Below are 25,208 nucleotides of genomic sequence, written 5' to 3'. Positions count from 1 at the left end.
ATCAATGTAGATTACATGCTTAAAAGGTAGAAGCCACAACGTGGTATGCCCGATGTACCACCTTTTAAAAGCATGTAAGCTACATTGATACCGATGCCACCAATAGGCCTAGAACCACTTTGTCCCATTTTTTTCTCATTTCTTCACAAAATGCAAAATGCAAAAAAAAAAAAAATGCAATGGGTGTAGTACCCCCTTAATGATAGAATACTTATAGTATATGCTCACTTGTTAGCTTTTGGACTTGAACTTTCCCTATGAAATATCTTTCATAAGGTCCCAAATTTTCATATGATGGTCGGCTTTTTCCCCCAGCTGCATACATTTTACACTATAGATTTATTCCCTGGATTTATTATAAAGTTTATTTCGGAGACTGTTAAATTATGTCAAAATGTCAATTTTAATAATTTGCTATAAAATTTATATTTAAGGTGGTACTACACCCCTTGATAAATGTGTGACTATTTTTGCATTTTTCTCAAAAAATAATAACACACTGTAAAGATATCCAAGCTGGTATCCAAGGGTGCTGAACAAGAAAATGTCTAAACATGATGACCCATGAGCACGAGATGAAGCTAATTACTGCAGTTCCTAGAGTTCCTATATACATTCAAAAATTAGCCCGTGGGTAATTAGCTCGATCGGGCAATGCTTTTAGCACATTTAAGTTTTGAACAAATAGATGCTAATTTAAACATTTACTACGTGTATTGTAGCCGATAATTAGTAAATCAAACAGCCTGTGTTATGGGAAAATATGAAGATGTGGTCGACGCTCCGATCTACGCTCGTATATATCTTTTAAACTTGTGAATTTCTCAGGATAAATTATCAGGATAAATGTCCCTTAATAAATAGGCTTTATCATAATGTTTGGTATACCCAACAGTTTCCTGATCATATCACTGATGATGATCATCATCATGTTGCATTTGGAATATGTATGATTTTCCATTAATATAAACTCAAGAAAACTGAGGGGTATAATTACAAAAACAAACATTTTGATACAGCCTGTATACAATATAACTATGTATAATTATCCCGATAATTATTCATCATTCATATTTTATTTTCATCAATCATCAAATTGCATGTGATACATAAAACTCAACAAAGTAATATGAAATATATGAAGCAAGAATATTAATATTGTACTTGATAAATTGTACTTGATTGTACTTAGAAGTACAATCAAGAATCAACGGTATAATTAAATATCAACACAATCAAATACATGTAGTAACAATTAAAGGGGCATTTCGTGATCCACAGCCTCATTCCCCCACTTTTCTCAAAAAAAGTTGAGATTTTTATATCACTGGAATACTCTGGCTACATAATGTTTATGTACAAAATATTTCTTGCAGATTAATTCGTTTAGCAAAGATATCGCGAAATTTGAATTTCGTTCTGGTGCACCAGAACGAAATTACAACGTATTGTCTATGGAGCAGTGTAATACACATAATCATGCATAACTCACAAACGCAAAATCGGAATCAACTGAAATTTTGGGAATATGCTTTTTTCGTGGATATGCACTGAAAAATGTCATAAAAAGAGGATGCTAGGATCACGAAATACTCCTTTAAATCAATTATGAATGATGATGATCCCAGTTTCTATTTTCATACGATAAACAATGAATGCTATTACTTGTGCCAAGTTGTAGGTTAAAAACATGGTTTAAAACTTTTTAAATGTTTAATGTTTTAATATTCTCAAGTTTGATACACTATTTCAGAATTTGAATTAAATGCTAGTAAACATTGCAAAGTCACGTCACCCAAATTAGCTTATCTACTTACCTAAACGATTTTTAATGAGTGTGTATACATGATTCGATTCGCGACGTGCAAAGTGGATTAGAAAGATTAATATGATTAATAGACGCACTATTAAGCTAATTTGGGAGAATTCAATAAAGGTAATTAGGAATAAAGAGGAAACGATTAGTGCTCATGATAGGATTGAACGATAAGCCAATTTGCGCGGCGGAGGTCAGGATTGAGCTTTCAAAAAACAATCATATAACGGTTTGGAATTTCCTCCTAAATCGGATAATGGCTAATTTAGAGTAGTACTAATCGATGTCTTCAATGGAATCAGAGTTTAGGTCATGGTATAAAATAATATTGATATACTGATGACACAGACGCAGTAATTTGTGGCTAAATGTATATAGATTTTTAAACTATCCCACAGGAAGAAATGTTTTACAATGCAGAAATTATATGATACCATCATTCGAATCATTCTTTACTAAAAATGTTTATTTTCATAACTGTTTGCCTTGATTTTTCTCAATTATATATCGATAGGCCTACATAATTGGCATTTTAAAACAAAAAGTTGTTGGTAAGAGGGCCCTTGTACGTCATGCTGCATATAGGGTACCACAAAAATTCAATTTCTCATCGGAAAAATTGATTTCTCCTATAGGAGAAATTGTGCTAGTTATGACTCGTATGGCTTATGATACCACTGATATAGGAGCTCAACAGTATATTACAAAACAACTTAATATTAACTAAAATGTACGTCTAAATAATAAAATAATTCAATTTAATGACGCATAGATATAGGTTTCTTCAAGTCAAATTATATGACGCAGCTCTGATGACGCAGAGAACAGTCGGAAGAATCTGCTTATGAAGAAACGATGCGTCCCGGTAATGTTGAATGAACATTTTATATATATTATTGACTTTTTGAAATACGAGAAGAATTGCTCAAGTGTTGTTCATTTGTAATTCTAGCTAATGCAAACATAGACCCCAGCAGGCACACATTCAAATTATCAAATATTCATTTTGGGTTCCCGCCAAAATTCGGGAATCAACCAAGTTTTCAACATTATTATTTGTGCATGTTATTTAGGCATAATACAACTTCATTTACATGTATACTGCGCACAAAACGACAGAAGTGATTTCTTTAAGACACTAAAAACAATAAAGTCGATAGATACAGAATTTTGTTTTTCGTATCTTTCGGCATGATGCAACTTTTATATTACTCCTATGTTTTGCTCATTTGTAGTAGAACTTTTCGAAAATGACATATTGAAATGCTCTGTTCAAAATTCAAAATTTTCAAAAGCATGCAGTTCTTTAATTTAGGGCAATCATATAGGCATGTCCAAGTTTTGGGCGTTTTCACCCTCCCGAGAAAAAACATGTATGACGGATCGAAAATGACACCCCTTTAGCCTTTATCACTCTTTATAAAACACATTTTTATCTTGCGTGTCAGCACTACTTGTCTCAACTGATACCGGTAGTTGAGTGCAAAGTTCGTTCTCCCATCTGACCCACCTTAACATTTTCGTTCTGATTTCACACGGAGCAATTAAATGTTTCAACCGGGGACGTACCTCTGCCCCAAAAGGTCTTGAGTGGTTCAGTCTAGTGCAAATGCATTGGATAGACTTAAAGAAAGCTTTTGACAGAGTGTCGGTGAGGCTGGTAACATTCTGAAGAGGATTGGAGTCTACCGGAAAGACATACGTGTACATTCATCTTATTTTATGTGCTTAGTGTGGAATGTACTTGTATAGGGCAGTGCAGTGTGGTCTTGGATGAATTTCATTTGGGGTTGTGGTTGTCAATTAGGGGTCAAAAGTTTGAAAACAAACGGCAAATTTGGGGGTTGGAACTGGGGGTCAGGAGCTTATTTGAGAGAGGTGTTCCCCCCCCTCAATTGACTGCAAATACCACTAGTGGTGACACAGCCCCGGGGACAGAGCTCGCCGCAAGACTCCTTTGAAGCTCATCAGCCTTTTGGTTGTTTTGTTCTTTTACAAGATGCATGATTCAATGTCACCGGCACTCTTGTCAATTAATATGTGGGCGGAAATGATGGTTATCAGATGAAGATGAAGCCTTTAAGCTTCGTCGGACGTGCTGTCCGTGCTTATTTTGAAGGTGGTTCAAAAACAGAAGAAACCAACCAACACCGTCATCATGTAAAAGCAGGGAAGTTGAGAACGATTTTCTCAATCTATATACATGATCTAACGATGGATTCGGATCGAAAGAAAATGTTTTTCTGCAGTAAAAATCGACTCCCGTGCAATGTTTTTATAATGTTGATACCATTTATTACATAACTCTACGATCCATTTCAAACAAAGTAAACTAAATGGTGTTTGCTTTACCGAAGTCATGCAATGATATTCACGATACTTGAAAGCTTTATAAACAGCCAAACTTTATTATGCAAGTTTATCTTGGAAATTCAATCAATTGTTGTAAGAAACATGCGGAGCTAGTCTTCGAATAAGTTCACGGAACCTTTTCCCGTAAACAAAATATTTTGAAATCAATCAGTACTTAAAGGGGCACTTCGTGAGCCTTCATTACTTCAACAAATTTGAGATTTTAAATGGATATCTATTGAACCATATCAGTACGACAGCAACTTCGTGACCTCTTTTGTTCGACAGAAAATTTATACGGGTTGGTGAACACGGGTTACGTAACACAATGTTGAAATTTTAGCCGGCAAACGCTTTTTATCAAAATAGCTCCAGAAATGGAAGACACGGGTCGTATATTGCTCCATTTATGTACCCTGACCACAGATAAGATATCAAACATTTGTGTAAAGCAACAAATAACGTGTAAAAGTTGAATTAAATGGAAAAAAAGAAGCTTGAACATGTCCAAACATGGTCCAAAGTAGCTCAGAAAATGAGAAAAAATTGCATGTCACGAACACAAAAATGTTCATATCATCAAGCAAGAAAAAGCGCCGGAATCAAAAATGGGTGTCATGTTATAGAATAACTAAAGTTAGCTTGCCTGAAAATTTCATGATTTTTGGTTGGGGTATATTTCTAGTTGCATATTGAACATGTTGAAATGTTTATCTTTGTGCGTGACTACTGTCACACCATATATTGTACGGCCGATGTTTTTCCTGCAAAGAAACTTTCATTGTCAATTGTCCATTGTTGGTTATTTAACTTGAAAATAATACTCCCAACGTTCAAACAATTTTAAAAGTCAGCATAAAGGTTTGTGTTACATTATTTGGACGGTGTTAATTCATTCCAGAAATATAATACACGAGTGAGCCACTGAGTGGGAATAACTTTGCTATTATTGTCACCGAACTCATCATATCCCTGGTATGGCTTAGTGGTATATACGTGTATTTGGAAGTTCGATCTTGGTTCGAACCCCGCGATTACCTCTATTTGATTTTAACTCATATTTTTAAATCCTAGTTTTCATATTTTTATTAAAGCCATAATATACGATATCGGGCAAATTTGAAGTTTTGTTATTCCAAAAATTATAACAATATTTATAATATTAGTAAATAACTGTCAGGAAGGTTTTCACGTTACATTTGAAGCAGAAGTAGCGAGATAAAAATGAAAGAAAACACTTAATATCTTGACCGCTTAACTGTGGTGTTCTATGGGGGATAAGACATCAAAGTTAGTTGCTCTATCTAGACAACGAACTTGGCTGATTCCAATTAGGTGTAATCCGAGGTGTAAGGACATTGTGTAAAAATTACAAATAATGCCAAAATATTAGGTTTGAAATTCGTGCATCTCATGATTTGATATGTATGCATAAAAGCGCATAAAATATGTTGCCGATAGGGGAGGGGTCTAGTCCAATTAAAAAATCGTGAAAATCTGTGTTGACGTTCCTTTATTTGAGAGGCCTATATATATTCTTGAACTTTTAAAAATTACTTAAGTTTGACATGCTTTATTTGATTATTTCATATTGAAAGCTACTGAACTTAAATGCATTTTTTTTTTAAAGATATGAACTCGAATGTAGAATTAGGCTTAAACATGAACAAGAAATAAATCATGAAAAAAGTGGGCCTTCAAGCTGACATTCATTAGGCCTATATTATTAAAGACAAAAGGGAGAGGAAAAAAGAAAAGAAAAACAAACCGAAAAATTCCACATCATCGATACGATAACATGGGAATCGAACTCTCAACCTTCCGCACTGCACACCTTCGCTCTGTCCACTAAGCCATCGCAACTTGTTCGGGCAAAGGGTATTCTTTTGCTATCTTATTTCTCGTTCAACATGTTCAAAGATCTCACTCAACAACAATCTTTTCAAAACTGCTTGTACTTCAGTTAAATGAGATGATACTACCTTCTTTGACGACTACAATATTTTGTTACACAATAGAGTATTTTGCATTTATAAAATATATAACAATAGACGTTTTAATTGCTATATTAATCAATATAACATGTATAATAGACAGCGCCGGCTGGGATCCATTTCGTGAAGCATCGTGACACTTGCAACGTGCGCTTACGACACGAGGACTCAAAGAACGCAACTTTTCAACCTACGACTAGGTTATTCCACCGCTCATTTTCGCTGAAATTTTAATACAAGCTGTGGTTAATTAATGTTTATCATAACAGAAAAGCATTAAACCGGCGTTTCCTCAAAGCTGTAGATATAAACATTTTAGTGATCGTGACATGCATTTTCTCTCATTTTTTAGGCTACTTCGCACACCAAAAGCATTCATTTTTTCCACAATAGTTAAACTTTTACACGTTATTCTTTGCCTTATACTCATGTTTCATATCTTATCTATGGGCTCAATATGGAAATGAAGGGAGAAACGACTCGTGTATTCCATTTTTTTGATGTTTTCTGAAAAACCGTATTTGCCACCTGATTTTCAACATTGCGTTACGTAACAGCAGAGGTCACGCCGGTAAAAATTACCGGAAGTGAGCTAAGTTGCTGTCGTACTGATACATACAAGAAAAAGAGGATGCTATAGATACAGCTAAAGTCTGCACAAAGAGTAACGCAACTGTTACAAATACGACTATAGCTTCAGAACCAATAATTGTTTTCAAATATTTTAACATAAAAAAGGATGGTTTATTTATGCGCATTTCGATACCCAATTTGTCCAATTTTGTTCAATATTAACAATACAGCAGTGTTTTGAAAGAAAAATACCCGAATTTAAAAGTTGCAGCTATTTGCATTGATTTGAAATAAGCGCGAAGATAATGGAGGGCTTTACGTTCTACAGAGTGATGGCATAAAAACCATTGATCGCTGTAAACTGCAACTTTTAAATTCTGGTATTTTTCTAAGCACTACTGTGTTGTTAATATTGAACGACATTTGACAAATGGGATATCAAAATGCGCGTAAATAAATCATCCTTCCCTTTATGTTGAAATATTGTGGAAACAATTATTAGTTCTGAAGCCATAGGCGTATTTATAACAGCTGCGTTATTTTTTGTGCAGACTTTAGATTAGAATCACGACATATCCCTTTAAGGTGGTACTACACCCCTTGATAAATTTGTGACTATTTTTGTATTTTTCTCAAAAAAATAATAACACACTGGTAACAAAAGTTATGGCAAGGAATCCAATTACTACACTGGAATTTCAGTGACTGTAGACAAGCGGTACGTTATTCATGATAAGAAAATTGGTACCGCTAGAACATGTAGAATGTACCTCATTTCTTTTTTAACCACACTGAAATTTCAGTGGAAAGTAATTGGATTCCTTGTCCCTATAATATACATAACTTTTGTTACCAGTACAGTTATTTTTTGAGAAAAATGCAAAATTAGTCACAACATTTATCAGGAGGTGAAGTACCACCTTAACAATAACAAATTCTATGTAGGTCGCAGTGGCAAACTTGGACTCACAGGCAAATCAGACGTTAGGATGACATTTTGTTTAAAAAACCCGTATGTGGGCCTAGGCCGGGGGGGGGGCTTAATTTCTTAATGGGCCGCAATATATAACTAACCGCATAGTCCGAGGGAAGTTGCATTATTGTTAGGGTTAGGGTCTTAGGGTTAGGGTCTTAGGGTTAGGATCTTAGGTCATAGGGTTTATGGTTAGGGTTAGGGTTAGGGTTTAAGGTTAGGGTTTAGGGTTAGGGTTAGGATTAGGATTAGGGTTAGGATTAGGGTTAGGGTTAGGATTTAGGGTTAGGGTTGGGGTTAGGGTTAGGATTAGGAGATGATATACGTATTTATGGCACTAATACACTAGTAATAGTATATTGTGTGTATGCACTTTATTGCGTAATAAGTATGATAAACACCTTTCTGGTACAACGACCCATAGCACAGTGGTGTAGGCATTAGACTTTGAATACATAGAGTGTGGGTTCGAACCCCAGGTAAACCGTTGTAGAATTTTAATTCTAGTAAATTTCTTTTTATTTTATTAAGGGAAGGGTTATGAACGTTTGGACAGTATTTATTGTGGGACATTAGAGTACATCAGACCTATCGAATTGCATTCTGAATACGAAGAATGTCCTTCGGATATCAAATAATTTTGATTTTTTGAAATTCGCAATGTAATACACATTTTGTGGCAAATCATTAAAAATTGATATTTTTGATATTTAACAGTACTCGAAGTAAACTTTATAAATCTGATGATTTATATTTGAAGTGTATGTAGGTGGGATGAAAAGCTGACGATCAATTGAAAATTTTGACCTTTCGTATTGAAGCTATGGATTTTTTTTCCCAAAACACCAAAAAAAATTAGGTCCTTTTGGGGAAAAAATCCATATCTTCAATATGAAATGTCAACATTTTCAATTGATCGTTGGCTTTTCCTCCCAGCTACGTACACTTTAAGAATATATCATTAAATTTATAAAATTTACTTCGAGGACTGTTATATCTCAAAATGTGAAAAATATCAAATTTTAATAATTTGTCATCAAATTTGTATTATATCGTGATTTTCATAAAATGAAAATTATTTGATATCAGAAAGACATTCTTCGTATTCAGAATGCAATTCGATAGGTCTGATGTGCTCTCATGTCCCACAAAAAATACTGTCGAAACGCTCATTCCAGTTCCCTTAAGGTTGGTCTGAACCCTGGAATTATGGAAACTTTCGGGCCTCATAACTTCTAAATTGTTGGTCTAAAGTATATAAAAGTATACATATTTAGAATGGCAAAGACTTGATAAGTTCATCTGTGAGGTCAAATTTGGGCCAAAATGCCATTTTGTGGCCCAAAATCCCCAAAATAACGGTTTTTGACCCACTTCTTTTTCGTGCATCCTAACAAAAAAATTCTTGGGCCAAAATTTTTTTTTTTTATTAATTTTTAAAAAACTAGATCAAAATATCTAGGACCCGTTTTTTCATTTTTTGAACTTTGAGAAATTTGCACCAAAATGGTCAAAAATGTTGATTTTTCAAAACAAATCATAAAAAAGCCCGATTTTGGCCCAAATTTCAAATATTTTCGGTGAAATTACCACAGGCCTACTTTGAAATTCTTCATTATTTTATATAATTTTATTACGAAATTACGATATCATCAATCAAGCCTCCTCGGGAAAACAGGGAAGCAAATTATCTATTACAAACTTCCAAATTTGGTCATCCTATCAATATTCATGTCTCGTTTTTCCCATGTCAGTCAATTAGCTCCATCAATTATTGTGCTAAATTAGCCTTCTTTTCCAATGTGATAATTGGATAAAATTATTATCCATTAAACATTTAAATATTGGCACATAAAGTGGAGAAGGAAGGGACACAAGTAAACCCATTAACGATGGATACGCATACATCACGGTAACCATGTTATCATGTTTACCTTTATGGATTAAATTGAGATCTCCGTTTGGGGACACCGTAGTCCACCAAGGAAGTCTAGATTGCAGATTTAAAATTCTTCAAGCCCCAGATTATTTTATTTATTTCGTTACTCAGTCGTGATATAAATTGAAGCAATATTTTGTAGGCATATTACTGAATGACCACCATCGCTATTAAACCATACTGCTTTTGACGTGTTCCTCCTTTACCAATGTCAATCTAAGACAAAAATAAATGCAATGGATCGCAATTCGCTTGTTTATGTTTTGTATGTTTTCTGCTCTTCGTTCCAAAATATCGACCTTTTAAATATCATTGCTGCTGATATGCCAAGGCTCTGCTTATACTATATATGATCATTTAAAGGCAACAATAATACAATTTCAGCTCATTTCAACATTGATCAAGTTGCTGTATCATATTTGCATACAATGACTTTATGCAAAACAATATCGGGTAAAACAAGTTGCACTGCACGCTTTCAATTATGTATTCAAAATCAACTGCCTGGATCACTGACCATGCAACAAAATAACCTCAGGGCCACGAGCAAGGGTTGGTATTCAGAAACCACCAGGACCACGGATATCCCAGCATGCACTTGTTAAAACTAGTTATCTAAGGTAGATATACCAGGTAGTTTATCAATAACCTGATCTAAGGTAGATATACCAGGTAGTTTATCAATAACCTTATCTAAGATAGATATACGGCCAGGTAGTTTATCAATAACCGTATCTTAGGTAGATATACCAGGTAGTTTATCAATAACCTTATCTAAGGTAGATATACCAGGTAGTTTATCAATAACCTGATCTAAAGTAGATATACCAGGTAGTTTATCAATAACCTGATCTAGGTAGATATACCAGGTAGTTTATCAATAACCTTATATAAGGTAGATATACCAGGTAGTTTATCAATAACCTGAAGGTAGATATACGGCCAGGTAGTTTATCAATAACCGTATCTTAGGTAGATATACCAGGTAGTTTATCAATAACCTGATCTAAGGTAGATATACCAGGTAGTGTATCAATAACCTTATCTGAGGTAGATATACCAGGTAGTTTATCAATAACCTGATCTAGGTAGATATACCAGGTAGTTTATCAATAACCTGATCTAAGGTAGATATACCAGGTAGTTTATCAATAACCTTATCTAAGGTAGATATACCAGGTAGTTTATCAATAACCTGATCTAAGGTAGATATACGGCCAGGTAGTTTATCAATAACCGTATCTTAGGTAGATATACCACTTACCAGGTAGTTTATCAATAACCTGATCTAAGGTAGATATACCAGGTAGTGTATCAATAACCTTATCTAAGGTAGATATACCAGGTAGTTTATCAATAACCTGATCTAAGGTAGATATACCAGGTAGTTTATCAATAACCCGATCTAAGGTAGATATACCAGGTAGTTTATCAATAACCTTATCTAAGGTAGATATACCAGGTAGTTTATCAATAACCTGATCTAAGGTAGATATACGGCCAGGTAGTTTATCAATAATCGTATCTTAGGTAGATATACCAGGTAGTTTATCAATAACCTGATCTAAGGTAGATATACCAGGTAGTTTATCAATAACCGTATCTTAGGTAGATATGCCAAGTAGTTTATCAATAACCTGATCTAAGGTAGATATACCAGGTAGTTTATCAATAACCGTATCTTAGGTAGATATACCAGCTAGTTTATCAATAACCTGATCTAAGGTAGATATACCAGGAAGTTGATCAATAACCGTATCTTAGGTAGATATACCAAGTAGTTTATCAATAACCTTATCTAAGGTAGATATACCATGTAGTTTATCAATAACCTGATCTAAAGTAGATATACCAGGTAGTTTATCAATAACCTGATCTAAGGTAGATATTCTAGGTAGTTTATCAATAACCTGATCTATTTAGATGTACCAGGTAGTTCATCAATAACCTGATCTAAGGTAGATATACCAGGTAGTTTATCAATAACCCGATCTAAGGTAGATATACCAGGTAGTTTATCAATAACTTGATCTTAAGTAGATATACCAGGTAGTTTATCAATAGCCTGATCTAAAGTAGATATACCAGGTAGTTTATCAATAACCTGATCTAAGGTAGATATACCAGGTAGTTTATCAATAACCGTATCTTAGGTAGATATACCAGCTAGTTTATCAATAACCTGATCTAAGGTAGATATACCAGGAAGTTGATCAATAACCGTATCTTAGGTAGATATACCAAGTAGTTTATCAATAACCTTATCTAAGGTAGATATACCATGTAGTTTATCAATAACCTGATCTAAAGTAGATACCAAGCAAACACAAAAAAGTTTTTAAAACGTTTTAAATAAGTTATATTTTGGATTTTGGTTTAGGTAAAAACGTAACACACTACAACAATATTTTTTAAATGTTTTCGAAATGTCATTGTAAACTATTTTTGCAAACATTTTGGCCAAATATTTTGTCAACACTTAAATAACATTATGTTAAAATATTTGCACCCAGTAAACACAGAAATATTCTTAAAATGTTTTTTACAAACGTTTTAATAACATTTAAATGTCGGGTTATATAAAGGTCGTGAAAACATTTTAAAAACGTTATTGTAAATATTTTGGGCAAACATTTTTTGCAAAATATTTTTCAACCCCAAAATAACATTCTGTTTAGAATGATTTGTACCAAGTTTTCAAAATGTTTTTGGAATGTTATTAAAACGCTTTTATACCCTTTATATAACCCGACATTTAAAATGTTTTCTGTAAAACATTTGTGTTTGCTGTGCAGTAAATTACCAACAAATGTTATTTAATGTTATGTAAACGTTTTAATCCATTAATGTACCCTTTATATAACCCGACATTTAAACGTTTTCTGCCAACCTTTTATAACCTTTTGCGAATGATGTCGAAAACGTTTTGTGTTTACTGGGTATACCAGATAGTTTATCAATAACCGTATCTTAGGTAGATATACCAGGTAGTTTATATCAATAACCTGATCTAAGGTAGATATACCAGGTAGTTTATCAATAACCTGATCTAAGGTAGATATACCAGGTAGTTTATCAATAACCGTATCTTAGGTAGATATACCAGGTAGTTTATCAATAACCTTATCTAAGGTAGATATATCAGGAAGTTTATCAATAACCGTATCTTAGGTAGGTATACCAAGTAGTTTATCAATAACCTTATCTAAGGTAGATATACCAGGTAGTTTATCAATAACCTGATCTAAAGTAGATATACCAGGTAGTTTATCAATAACCGTATCTTAGGTAGATATTCTAGGTAGTTTATCAATAACCTGATCTAAGGTAGATATACCAGGTAGTTTATCAATAACCTGATCTAAGGTAGATATTCTAGGTAGTTTATCAATAACCTGATCTATTTAGATGTACCAGGTAGTTCATCAATAACCTGATCTAAGGTAGATATACCAGGTAGTTTATCAATAACCTGATCTAAGGTAGATATACCAGGTAGTTTATCAATAACCTGATCTAAGGTAGATATACCCGGTAGTTTATCAATAACCTTATCTAAGGTAGATATACCAGGGAGTTTATCAATAACCTGATTTAAGGTATATAGATATACCAGGTATAGTTTATCAATAATCTGATCTAAGGTAGATATATCAGGTAGTTTATCAATAACCTTATCTAAGGTAGATATACCAGGTAGTTTATCAATAACCTGATCTAAAGTAGATATACCAGGTAGTTTATCAATAGCCTGATCTAAAGTAAATATACCAGGTAGTTTATCAATAACCGTATCTTAGGTAGATATACCAGGTAGTTTATCAATAACCGTATCTTAGGTAGATATACCAGGTAGTTTATCAATAACCTTATCTAAGGTAGATATACCAGGGAGTTTATCAATAACCTGATTTAAGGTATATAGATATACCAGGTATAGTTTATCAATAATCTGATCTAAGGTAGATATATCAGGTAGTTTATCAATAACCTTATCTAAGGTAGATATACCAGGTAGTTTATCAAAAACCCGATCTAAGGTAGATATACCAGGTAGTTTATCAATAACCTGATCTAAAGTAGATATACCAGGTAGTTTATCAATAGCCTGATCTAAAGTAAATATACCAGGTAGTTTATCAATAACCGTATCTTAGGTAGATATACCAGGTAGTTTATCAATAACCGTATCTTAGGTAGATATACCAGGTAGTTTATCAAAAACCCGATCTAAGGTAGATATACCAGGTAGTTTATCAATAACCTGATCTAAAGTAGATATACCAGGTAGTTTATCAATAGCCTGATCTAAAGTAAATATACCAGGTAGTTTATCAATAACCGTATCTTAGGTAGATATACCAGGTAGTTTATCAATAACCGTATCTTAGGTAGCTATACCAGGTAGTTTATCAATAACTTGATCTAAGGTAGATATACCAGGTAGTTTATCAATAACCGTATCTTAGGTAGATATACCAGGTAGTTTATCAATAACCTTATCTAAGGTAGATATATCAGGAAGTTTATCAATAACCGTATCTTAGGTAGGTATACCAAGTAGTTTATCAATAACCTTATCTAAGGTAGATATACCAGGTAGTTTATCAATAACCTGATCTAAAGTAGATATACCAGGTAGTTTATCAATAACCGTATCTTAGGTAGATATTCTAGGTAGTTTATCAATAACCTGATCTAAGGTAGATATACCAGGTAGTTTATCAATAACCTGATCTAAGGTAGATATTCTAGGTAGTTTATCAATAACCTGATCTATTTAGATGTACCAGGTAGTTCATCAATAACCTGATCTAAGGTAGATATACCAGGTAGTTTATCAATAACCTGATCTAAGGTAGATATACCAGGTAGTTTATCAATAACCTGATCTAAGGTAGATATACCCGGTAGTTTATCAATAACCTTATCTAAGGTAGATATACCAGGGAGTTTATCAATAACCTGATCTAAAGTAGATATACCAGGTAGTTTATCAATAGCCTGATCTAAAGTAAATATACCAGGTAGTTTATCAATAACCGTATCTTAGGTAGATATACCAGGTAGTTTATCAATAACCGTATCTTAGGTAGATATACCAGGTAGTTTATCAATAACCTGATCTAAGGTAGATATACCAGGTAGTTTATCAAAAACCCGATCTAAGGTAGATATACCAGGTAGTTTATCAATAACCTGATCTAAAGTAGATATACCAGGTAGTTTATCAATAGCCTGATCTAAAGTAAATATACCAGGTAGTTTATCAATAACCGTATCTTAGGTAGATATACCAGGTAGTTTATCAATAACCGTATCTTAGGTAGATATACCAGGTAGTTTATCAATAACCTGATCTAAGGTAGATATACCAGGTAGTTTATCAATAACCGTATCTTAGGTAGATATACCAGGTAGTTTATCAATAACCTTATCTAAGGTAGATATATCAGGAAGTTTATCAATAACCGTATCTTAGGTAGATATACCAAGTAGTTTATCAATAACCTTATCTAAGGTAGATATACCAGGTAGTTTATCAATAACCTGATCTAAAGTAGATATACCAGGTAGTTTATCAATAACCGTATCTTAGGTAGATATACCAGGTAGTTTATCAATAACCTGATCTAAGGTAGATATACCAGGTAGTTTATCAATAACCGTATCTTAGGTAGATATACCAGGTAGTTTATCAATAACCGTATCGTAGGTAGATATTCTAGGTAGTTTATCAATGACCTGATATTAGGTAGATATTCTAGGTAGTTTATCAATAACCTGATCTAAGGTAGATATACCAGGTAGTTTATCAATAACCCGATCTAAGGTAGATATTCTAGGTAGTTTATCAATAACCTGATCTATTTAGATGTACCAGGTAGTTCATCAATAACCTGATCTAAGGTAGATATACCAGGTAGTTTATCAATAACCGTATCTTAGGTAGATATTCTAGGTAGTTTATCAATGACCTGATATTAGGTAGATATTCTAGGTAGTTTATCAATAACCTGATCTAAGGTAGATATACCAGGTAGTTTATCAATAACCTGATCTAAGGTAGATATTCTAGGTAGTTTATCAATAACCTGATCTATTTAGATGTACCAGGTAGTTCATCAATAACCTGATCTAAGGTAGATATACCAGGTAGTTTATCAATAACCTGATCTAAGGTAGATATACCAGGTAGTTTATCAATAACCTGATCTAAGGTAGATATACCCGGTAGTTTATCAATAACCTTATCTAAGGTAGATATACCAGGTAGTTTATCAATAACCTGATTTAAGGTATATAGATATACCAGGTATAGTTTATCAATAATCTGATCTAAGGTAGATATATCAGGTAGTTTATCAATAACCTGATCTAAGGTAGATATACCAGGTAGTTTATCAATAACCGTATCTTAGGTAGATATACCAAGTAGTTTATCAATAACCTGATCTAAGGTAGATATACCAGGTAGTTTATCAATAGCCTGATCTAAAGTAGATATACCAGGTAGTTTATCAATAACCCAGGTAGATATACCAGGTAGTTTATCAATAACCTGATCTAAAGTAGATATACCATGTAGTTTATCAATAACCCGATCTAAGGTAGATATACCAGGTAGTTTATCAATAACCGTATCTTAGGTAGATATTCTAGGTAGTTTATCAATGACCTGATATTAGGTAGATATTCTAGGTAGTTTATCAATAACCTGATCTAAGGTAGATATACCAGGTAGTTTATCAATAACCTGATCTAAGGTAGATATACCAGGTAGTTTATCAATAACCTGATCTAAGGTAGATATACCAGGTAGTTTATCAATAACCTGATCTAAGGTAGATATACCAGGTAGTTTATCAATAACCTTATCTAAGGTAGATATACCAGGTAGTTTATCAATAACCTGATTTAAGGTATATAGATATACCAGGTATAGTTTATCAATAATCTGATCTAAGGAAGATATATCAGGTAGTTTATCAAAAACCCGATCTAAGGTAGATATACCAGGTAGTTTATCAATAACTTGATCTTAAGTAGATATACCAGGTAGTTTATCAATAGCCTGATCTAAAGTAGATATACCAGGTAGTTTATCAATAACCGTATCTTAGGTAGATATACCAGGTAGTTTATCAATAACCGTATCTTAGGTAGATATACCAGATAGTTTATCAATAACCTGATCTAAGGTAGATATACCAGGTAGTTTATCAATAACCTGATCTAAGGTAGATATATCAGGTAGTTTATCAATAACCCTATCTAAGGTAGATATACTAGGTAGTTTATCAATAACCGTATCTTAGGTAGATATACCAGGTAGTTTATCAATAACCTGATCTAAGGTAGATATACCAGGTAGTTTATCAATAACCTTATCTAAGGTAGATATACTAGGTAGTTTATCAATAACCGTATCTTAGGTAGATATACCAGGTAGTTTATCAATAACCTGATCTAAGGTAGATATACCAGGTCGTTTATCAATAACCGTACCTTAGGTAGATATACCGGGTAGTTTATCAATAACCGTATCTTATAGGTAGATATTCTAGGTAGTTTATCAATAACCTGATATTAGGTAGAAATACAAAGTAGTTTATCCATGTTATCTATAATCTGATCTTAGACACACCAGGTGGGTTATCAATTAGCTGATAGTTTGGTAGATACACCAGACAGGTTATCAATAACCTTATATGTAGTTTATCAATAATATTATCTAAGGTAGATACACCAGGTAGTTTATCAATATCCTGCTCTTTAGCAAGATATATACCAGGTAGTTTATTAATATCCTGATCTTAGGTATGTACCAGGTAGTTTATCGAAAACCTTATTTAAGGTAGATACACCAGGTAGTTAATGCCTTATCTCTAAGTATCAACCTGATCTTTGGTAGATATATACCACGTAGTTGATCAATAATCTGATCTTAGGTAGACATATACCAGGCAATTATATCAATATTAAACATGATCTAAGGACCCGGGACTAAGGTAGATACGTCATTTTTTAGTAAAGAAGGCAGTAATTTATCAGTAAGGAAGCCTAGATTGAATCGGTAGTTTACGCTTACTTCAATAATTTGCATAATGAGCATGATCATGTAGTACAGACCGAGAAAATTTGAATTGCACACCGCATCCGCAAAGCATGACGGGAAGTCACTCAATAAGCATGTTCCTGCCACACGTACATACATAGCCTATACCATTCGTAAACCTTATGTCATTCCACGGACCATTTCACACGTTTTATTAACATGGTGACGGTTGAACTTCAAAAAGTTTGCAAAGATCAAAGTGATTTATCATGTTTATGAAGTGAATAGGGTTATCACCATAACAAACTATACAATTCGAATGAAATAATATCATCATAACAAACTATATAATTCTAATGTATTAGCAAAACGAGCCATTTGTCGCTGATGAGAATCATTCAAAGGATGTGCTTCAGCAATTTCAAAATAATCATTTAATGAATAAAATCCAAATCCAGTCGTATTTTAGCAGTTTGTATGCAGTCAATTTTACGAAATAATAGTATCAACGGTCAAGATTAGGGCTTCTGCCCATTTGAAGCCGAAATGATGAGATAAAATGAAAGAAAATCCACTGGCTATAATAATAATTGCCCTGATGCCCTGCAAACACAACAAATTTGGCTGATTCCATTTAGATGTAAGTTGGGACAGGTACAACATAACCAGATTACAAACAATGCCAAAATATCAGGTTTGAAGAAAGAAAAAACAATTTCATTTTAAAAGAACGTACATTACGGCTTTAAAGGGAGAAAAAGTTAAATTAATTTTGCTAAACAAGTGACTCGCTTAGCTTAATCTAGAGCTTGATCGATTTGTGTTGTCTCCTTTTTCTTTTTCCAAAAAGGTTTCGGTCATTTGGAGGAATTGACGAGCAAAGCCCAAACAACAATCGATTCTCTTCGCACGTATATATCGTTGGTCGTTGAAAAAACGACGACGTTCATCCAAGCCGCAGCTGAATCGTTAAAGCTTACATCAGAAATATTGACGATGACAAGTCTTGAAGGTCGCCGTGATTGATAGAATCAATAACCGCAAATCTAAGTCTTGCGGTACATTTTCAGTTAGCGGATGAGGTTGTTAATCGGGTCATCTACCTTTAACTATTACTCCTCATCTGTGAAAAAATATGGTAAATGTGACCATGGTGACACAATCAACGGGGAATAACAGTAAAGGTCAAACAAAGTATGTTTATGATTGTAGTTTACTCTTTGCAAGAAACACTATGTGTTTGTGACACACATTCATTTTAAAGCCTTAATGTACGATCTTTTAAATTTTTAGATTTTTCTTTTTTTCTTCTAAAATGATAATATGCAATCATTATGAAAGTTCCCAATACATTTGGACGCGAAAAACATTGGGAATTTGCAAAGAAACAACATCATAAACTTCACCTCTATCACTCGAAACATATCGCACTATTTGGATCAGGACAGCGAGTGCGGCCTCAGAGTTAGTCTCCTACGCGGCCAGTTTGGTTACGCTCCTCCACATGTGGAGGGAGCGTAACCAAGCTTTAGTTTTGTACGAGGGGGAGGGAGTATTATATGTGTTTATTTCTTTTCTCATTTTCAAAGTACACTACAATATTCAACATAATTATTATATTATGAAGGAACCGGATCAGTGGCGTAGATTTCTTTTCGACATTGGGTGGGATTTTTTTTTGGTAGATATACCAGAAAGTTTATCAATAACCTGATATTTGGCAGATATACAGGTAGTTTATCAATAACCTGATCTTTGGTAGATATACCAGGTAGCACAGGGTAGCACCTTTTGGTGGTATAAATGCACGCGAAGCTTTTGCTATTTTGAAGCTAAACTGATGCAATATGGTGCGAAAGTGGAAAAAATGCGCGCGAAACGCGGGAAATTTTGTACTTTTGGGGCTAAAATAGGCAAGTGTGAGGTTAATTTGTTCAGAAACCCATATCCAGGTGTCAACATTGCATGGGGGGGGATGATTGTATGGATCATTCCCCTGGGCAAAATATGGGGGGATTTATCCCCCAGGGATCTACGCCTATGAACAGGATGTGCGATCACATCATTTACTAGTCATGTTCGTGATGGGTCTGGAGAAAACGTGGTTCAAAGCAATGCAACATGCTCATTCCTAGCTATTCCTCCGCCTTTTGAAGACAAATCAGGAAAAAACCGGGGGTCATTATCAGAAGTTTGTCTAAATTCTTGAAAAAAGGAGTCTTTTGGTGATAAAAAAACAAAAAAGGAAGGGTGGGTGAGAGGTAATGAATGAATGAATGAATGAATGAATAAAAAACAGATGGAATATATGCACAGGATGTCACAAGTGGGGTTGTTTAATACTGGTTGGTTTAGTCTTGATACCTCCAACATGCCTACTCTCAATTCCCCGAGTTCCCCGGCGGCCCTTATATTCTCAACTGGCGTACAAACATGTGGGCCCTATATTGCGCAAACCAGCTGTAGACAAACATAGGAGGGAGAAAGAAAATCTGAGACGAAAATTTGAGGTATTGTCGACTCAGAAGAAAACATGATTATGCCTATACTACAAATCTCTGCACGCGAATCCAATTTACATAGCCATACACATAAAATCAGAATCTTAAGGGTATACGACGTATTCTTGGTCGAAACAGCGGGAAAAAATCGATTGTCATTATTTAAATATCATTGAAAAATATCACTTTGATGTTTTGTGAAAGTTCATTCTACAAATCATATACTTTGAAAATTTGCTTGATTTATTGTTGTTAATGAGTTATGTACGTTTTACAAAAGTGTTGTTGTTTCAGCCTTCTTTACCCGGGCTTCTTTACAACATATGTTTAACTCAAGAACCACAGGACCTCCAAAAGTATATCTGTGATATTTGTATTCCTCTATACACGCTCGCTATGAGCAAGATGTTGTGAACTACCAAATTGCAAGTTTAAAATAGTTGCTAACCTTAAAGGTGAACTAAAAATGGTTCATCGTTCCCGAAACCCGGGAATATAGTTCAAGGCCAGCTGTCACTTTAATGTTACATACATGAATATAAGATGAATGGTGTGATGTTTGCACAGGGAACAATAATAACCTGTATTTGAATACAATTGATTGTCTTTAAAAGTTCAACAAGACATTTATCATATTTTATTTCATTATTTATGAATAACAACAAGTTGTAAATTTCCCACCAATTTACAATAATATAAAATAGATCAAAAAGTATTGTATATTTGTTTCGCTAGCTCACATTGAATTGATATATTGTTTTCTTTGGATCAGAACCAAACAGGTAGTGTGATGGTAAAGTGTTCAAATTCTTACCTCCACTCTTGACTAAGTTGTTTTCACACAAAAAAGTTGTGAATCGTTCTTATTCAATGCCTTTGTCGTGTTCAGGGTGGCTCATATATTGCTGGTCATCAAACTTTTTTTTTCAAATACACAGGGTAGATTTTGAAAATCCGATGACAAGCTTCCTGTCTTTGCAGTGGCGTATTGGAGCCGGGGTAACACTCCTGAAGAAAATTTTGCATTTGGTTCCCCACACCTTCTTGTAGTTGTAGAGGTTTTACTTGTGTGTGACTTTTGTGCCTGAAAAATAGGTACATTTTTGTCCGGTTGAGGAACTAAGTTGGCCACCTGCCCCCACATGGACTTTCCCCCTCCCACAAAATTCCCAGCTTCCGCGTATCACTGCGTCAAAGACGTACACATGTCAATACCTCAGAAATGAATGTATAATTGTTTGGAGTTGTTTATACTATATACAAATACAATGAATCGCAAACTGAAACTTTCCAACCCAGCCGTGGGCACAAAACTGCTGGTAAATTTTCCCTTTTCTTTTTGTCACAGCACATTGATGGTACATGGTGTCAGTGTGTCAAATCTCTCACGTATTCTGACATCAGGCCGGTTTCAGTTTCTCACACATGTTTTGAGAAGTACATGCATACAGATACTTACAAGTTAAAACTATATAGGGTTACAAATTCAACAAAGTATATAGTTGAACTTATAGGAATGGTAAAATTCAGGTTTTTCCGTTTACCATAAAAAAACATGCTTGAATAGTTCTATTCTTTTTAAGATAATTTCCAAAGTTTAAACTGATTTTCAGAACAACAAACTCCTACTAACTTTGAATTTTCGATGTGTGACTCACATCTTCATCAGAAGAATTAAAGGTTAGTTGAATTTATGTCAACTTAAACTTTTGGAAAATGTTTATCACCAGCACGCATGAACCTACATTCGAGGAGATATAAATAGTACAATGTGAAAACAAGATTGTCCAATTATTAAAAGGGCAAGCAGTAAGGTCTGCATTGGCAAGTGATGTGTAGTCTTGAAGAAAAATGGCTGTGATGGTTCATCTTTGTAAAAGTCAGGTTAGGAAATGGCTGTGATGGTTCATCTTTGTAAAAGTCAGGCTACTGCAGCAGATCACTGCTTTAACATCTATTATCCCTGTAGCAGTCCATGCTGAATTAAATTGGCATAATATCAATAAATATTTTCAAATATCTATACATTATGTACACTGTTATCCATACGAGATGTTCAAACATATTTTACTGTCTGTTTTCCAACCATGATGACATGTCAAAGTTGAAAGTTCAATGTCAAAGTTCCCAGCTAAAGAGATGATGTTTCACCAGCATGTCTTGCACTCCTTGCTTCAAACCCACCATGGTCTATAATAAAAGAAAAAAATGGCATGAAATTAATAGGGTTTTACTTTATGAACCATGGCAGTCGATAGTCATTAGTTCATATCCCCTTCTTCAACTATTTTTCTTCATGGTTTGAATGCCTTACCTTTCCAACTTTGTTTGGTCTGCATACAACAATAATTAAAATTGGAAAATAATAAAAATTCTCTTTAGTAAATCATACATAAATCCCCAATAAGTCCATGTTTCAGTACATTTTATACATCTTATATATGGGGCCCAAGAGCTAAAAAAAAGGGCCCAAGAGCTTAAAAAAAAGGGCCCAAGAGCTAAAAAAAAGGGCCCAAAGTTAACCTATTTCACACTCAAGGAAATTGTTGCTTTTTGGTGGCATAAAAAATTATGCAACTTCAGTAGACTGATCCTAGGCCTTTGTGGCTACTAGTCATTGTTTTTCTGAAGGTGTCTTGAGCATGCTGTTAAAAATATTCATACTGATTCCTGTCATCTGCGATCTAGGATATGTCAAACATACTTGTGGAACCATTAGTGGCATCCTTCCATCTCTAACCAAGAACATGTCTTTCCATGATTATGTAACTATAGAATTGTTCCATTTAGCACGCTTATGATCTGCAAAGTGACATCATCTTGGTTAATTACCCAAGAGGCAGCAATTTTAAAATCAATAGACAAAAGAAGTATTGCTTGTTTTTATCCTAGTCAAGTTCAATTTCATTTGAAGATCTCTCAGCCATTTAGTTATAAAGTTACCACTTTTTGTAGTATGGTGTATATTCACCCTTTTCCAGCTTTTTTACCTATTTCTTCACTTACAATAATTTACTGTTTTTTTAATCTCCTAAAATGAAGATCTGATCAGCTTCCACTACAAATGGGCTATTCCATTTAAAACCCATACACCCCTCTGTTTAAAATCTACACCATCCCCTGTGTGGAAAATTAAGGTCATGTCTTCAACAGGGGGTGTAACAGATTTCAACTGGAATAGCTCAAATGTCAAGTGAAATAAACTCATCAAATTGTCAACTATGAATCCTGGGTTATGAATAACACAACTCACTGTTGAGTAAATATTTGGTTTATTTTTGTTCCTTGCACATTCCCAGAACCTGGAACAAAAACAGTTTCAATGTTTGACACACACTGATATCATAAGATGAGCCCGTGTTGTCCCACAAAAATGTACATGTTTTTTTAATAACAAAAATGGGAGACAATGTGACAATGGCATATTTGATGAAATAGAATATGGGCAGGGCTGTTAACTTTTTAGAATTGCTTGGTGTGCGACACTGTCGAAGTGGCATACTGGGACAAAATTATTGCTATCTTGGGGTGCGAGTGTGAGAAAGTGCCCGAATGCGTGACTGTCATGCTCATGTGTGACAGTTAACAGCCCTGATTTGGGATGTGGGGGAACTTTCCTTAAAATCAGACACCAGAAAGTTAATACTATTTGCGAATGTTTCTTCTAAATATAGAAAACTTGTTTCAAAATTGATACTCACAAAATTTGTATTTTTAAGGTGGCTGTGAAGGCTTTTGATTTATTTTCGAGGTGCTGCCTGGGCTGGTGTGTTGACAGATTTGATTAAATTATTATCGATTGCCTTTTTTAGGTGGCACGGTGCTAATTTCTGAAGTGTTCATCCAGAACACCACAGAAAAGTGGACATTGTTGGGCTAAAAGTGCATCTTTTTGGAGGACCTTTTTACTTATTCAAAAAATGGCTAAATATAGGCACAGATGGATTCCTAAGTACACAGGGCATGATTTAGGAATCTGAAAAAAAGGTACACTTACTTCAAAATGAAATAGGGTTCAAATTAGGGTTTAGATTTAAGCTTAGGGTCAAAATTGAAATGAATAACATGTACATTTTAACATTTTAAAATCAAGTAAACATGGAGGGCAGTAAATGTTTGAAATGTATGTGATCTTGCACCCTTTTATTTATGAAACTCGATCTCATTAATTTATCTTACTTTGCACAAATCATAAAATTTTATCTACATGTTCATTTACAAAATGACAACTTAAAACTATAGATGTTTAGATCTTTAGTACTTATTCATACCACAAACATACGTCACATCATCAAACAAGGAGAATAAAGTCTTGCTGAATGAATTGTGCCTTTATTACGTGAAGGGACATGCAGAGATTTATCAAAGCTGATCACACATTTCTCCAGCAATTGCCATCTTTTGCCAGTGTACAATAAATTATTATTATTACCCATGCAGTAGCTTGCAATGAATTGGTTGTAAACTTATAAATAAATACAATTTTTATATATTTTCTATATTTAATTTCTGTCAATCATGCCACTGTTTTGATACGTTGTAAAGTGTATTTTTATGTAAGACAAATCACACCATTTGGCTGTTTCATGTACCGATGACAAGAAAATCTGTGTGAGCAAGGCAGTCAAATTCAAAACCATACTCAACATATCGACTACTCAGTGCCAGAAGTGGGCAAGTGCAATAGCTGCCATGTGTACATGAGTACAATATACTATGTGTAAATTGCAAGGCAGTTATTGCACTTACCCACTTCTGGCACTGAGTAGTCGATATTTACAACAGCACTCTGCTTAGATGAGACCTCCATTAAGTAGTTATCTTAAAACCATGACCTACCATCTCTGTGGTGTACTAGACAGTCCAGAAGGCAGTCACTCAAGATTTGTAGTTCAGATGATTTGGACCATATAGGATGGGGCAATCACAGGACTTCAGCAATCAGAGGGTTTATGCCCTAGATTTTTGGTAATTTGTGTCATCTCATGAGGGCTGTTTTAT

General features: G+C 34.2%; 1 protein-coding gene across 2 annotated transcripts in view; it reads right to left on the bottom strand.

Annotated features, from left to right (window-relative positions):
• Positions 1–20,481: 20,481 nt before the first annotated feature.
• Positions 20,482–25,208, bottom strand: part of LOC140151331 (small G protein signaling modulator 3 homolog) — a 104,714-nt gene continuing 99,987 nt past the window's right edge. For both annotated transcript variants that reach the window (XM_072173639.1, XM_072173641.1), the window contains one exon: positions 20,482–22,397. In XM_072173639.1, coding sequence (XP_072029740.1) covers positions 22,326–22,397 — 72 coding nt within the window. In that variant the 3' untranslated portion in view covers positions 20,482–22,325. The remainder of the gene's footprint in view (positions 22,398–25,208) is intronic.

The sequence above is a fragment of the Amphiura filiformis genome, chromosome 4, assembly GCF_039555335.1.
Source record: "Amphiura filiformis chromosome 4, Afil_fr2py, whole genome shotgun sequence".
Lineage (NCBI taxonomy): Eukaryota > Metazoa > Echinodermata > Ophiuroidea > Amphilepidida > Amphiuridae > Amphiura > Amphiura filiformis.
The sequence above is the reverse complement of the archived record's forward strand: the minus strand, read 5'-3'. Positions and strand labels throughout refer to the sequence as shown.